Source organism: Plasmodium knowlesi (assembly GCF_000006355.2).
Source record: "Plasmodium knowlesi strain H genome assembly, contig: PKNH_00_74, whole genome shotgun sequence".
Lineage (NCBI taxonomy): Eukaryota > Apicomplexa > Aconoidasida > Haemosporida > Plasmodiidae > Plasmodium > Plasmodium knowlesi.
In genome coordinates this window covers 1-1,778 of record NW_024070110.1, presented here as the reverse complement: position 1 = coordinate 1,778, position 1,778 = coordinate 1, and the positions used below count along the sequence as shown (strand labels likewise).

The 1,778-nt window shown below is 37.7% G+C and overlaps 1 protein-coding gene across 1 annotated transcript; it reads left to right on the top strand.

Moving 5' to 3' along the window:
* Positions 1 to 213: 213 nt before the first annotated feature.
* PKNH_0005000 (SICAvar, type I (fragment)) lies at positions 214 to 1,778 on the top strand (the record flags this gene model as incomplete). The annotated part of the gene is made up of 2 exons (XM_039113476.1): positions 214 to 807; positions 1,133 to 1,778. Coding segments are annotated over 2 exons (1,240 nt in total), but the record flags the coding sequence as incomplete, so codon positions are not given.

Below are 1,778 nucleotides of genomic sequence, written 5' to 3'. Positions count from 1 at the left end.
AAGGAGAAGAGCAACACCGTAAGCAGGGGATAGACTGTCTATATATACACATACATACATATACATCTGCATATATGTATACGTATATATGTGTATATATATGTATATATGTATATATATATGTATGCATATGTATACCTATGTATATATATGTATATGTATATATATATGTATGTATATATGTATATATGTATACCTTCCTTTTCTATGTAGAACACATTCTGGGGGGAGCATATTAAGAACGAATTGGGCAATCTCTTTAATCGGGGGGCCACTAGTAGCAGCACCCAACATACTAATTGCGACAACGACAGTTCTTTAGATAATGCAAATAAAGAAGCTTGCAAACTGTTTACTGCTAAATTAGAATTTATGTACAAAAAATCAAATGGTGCCACTAAGGGACTGTCTGATCAAATGATAAATTGTCTTTTGTTAAAGGAATATGCTAAAAAATTAAATGAACAAGCAAAAGAAAAAGGGTACTGTAGCATGGAGGATGGAATGAAGAAAGCTTTCAAGTCATGGAAACCAACTACTGATGGTAAATGCACGAACGGTAGTGGTCCGTGCATTGAATGTAAATGGGATGATGAGGACTATGACCACTGCAAAATTGACACCAGTAGCACCAGCAATGACAGTGTAGAGAACAAAGTGAAGGAATTGTTCAACGACAGGGACCAAACGAAGGACCCCCAAATACAACAAACCTTGGCTACCTTCAATAAAGAAAATACCTTATGCAAACGTATAGAATGTGCAGCCAAGTCGTATGAGAACAACGGGGGACAGGGGAGTGGAAAGGTAAGTAGGCAGACGCCACCTGGTTGGGTGGTAAGGAATGACAGTTACATGTATACATACATATACGCTTACATATATACAAATACATACCAGTATATATACATATATACGTACATGTATACATATATACGTACATGTATACATATAGACATACATATATATATATACATATATACATGTACACATATACACTTACATATGTATACATATATATATGTATACACATATATATATGCACATGTATGTATATATATGTATATACACTTACACATGCATATGTGTATATATGTATATATATATATTATACCCCCACCACCTTATACAGGGCACATTCTGGAATGAGCATGTGCAGAACTTGTGGAATGAATTGGCAGGGAAAATGAAGGATAATGGGGGGAAAGGGAACGGGGATTGTGAAGAAGTGAAGGATGGAACTGATAATAGAACAGCAACTCCTTCTGAAAAGACGGCATGCAATTATTTGCATGCCGCCTTAAAGCATCTGTATACGACGCTGCCGTCGTCGTCGACAGACGGCATCTGGAAGAACAACCCGTCGTTGAGACAAGCGATGGGTTGTTTCTTACTTCATTTATATGCAAAACACATGAAAGAAAAAGCAATTTGTAATATTGAAAAAGGGATAAGCAGAGCTTTCGAACTGGGAGATAAACTCAGTAATGGTAGTACTAATGGTAATTGCAGTGGTGCCAAGGGACCTTGTGTCCCTTGCAAATGGGATGAAAACATCCTTAGCACTTGCGAAATTAAAGCAAATGGAAGCTCTGACCCAGATGAGAAGGTTGAGAAGAAATGGGACGGCATCGTCACGAAGGACGATGCCGCTGTGACGGCAGCGGCGAAAGAAATGAATGAAGTGAAAGACTTATGTAAACGCTTCCAATGTATATCTGAAAGATGGTTAAAAGACGTCAAAAAGAAGGGGCAGAATGGCGACCCCCTGAAAGCAA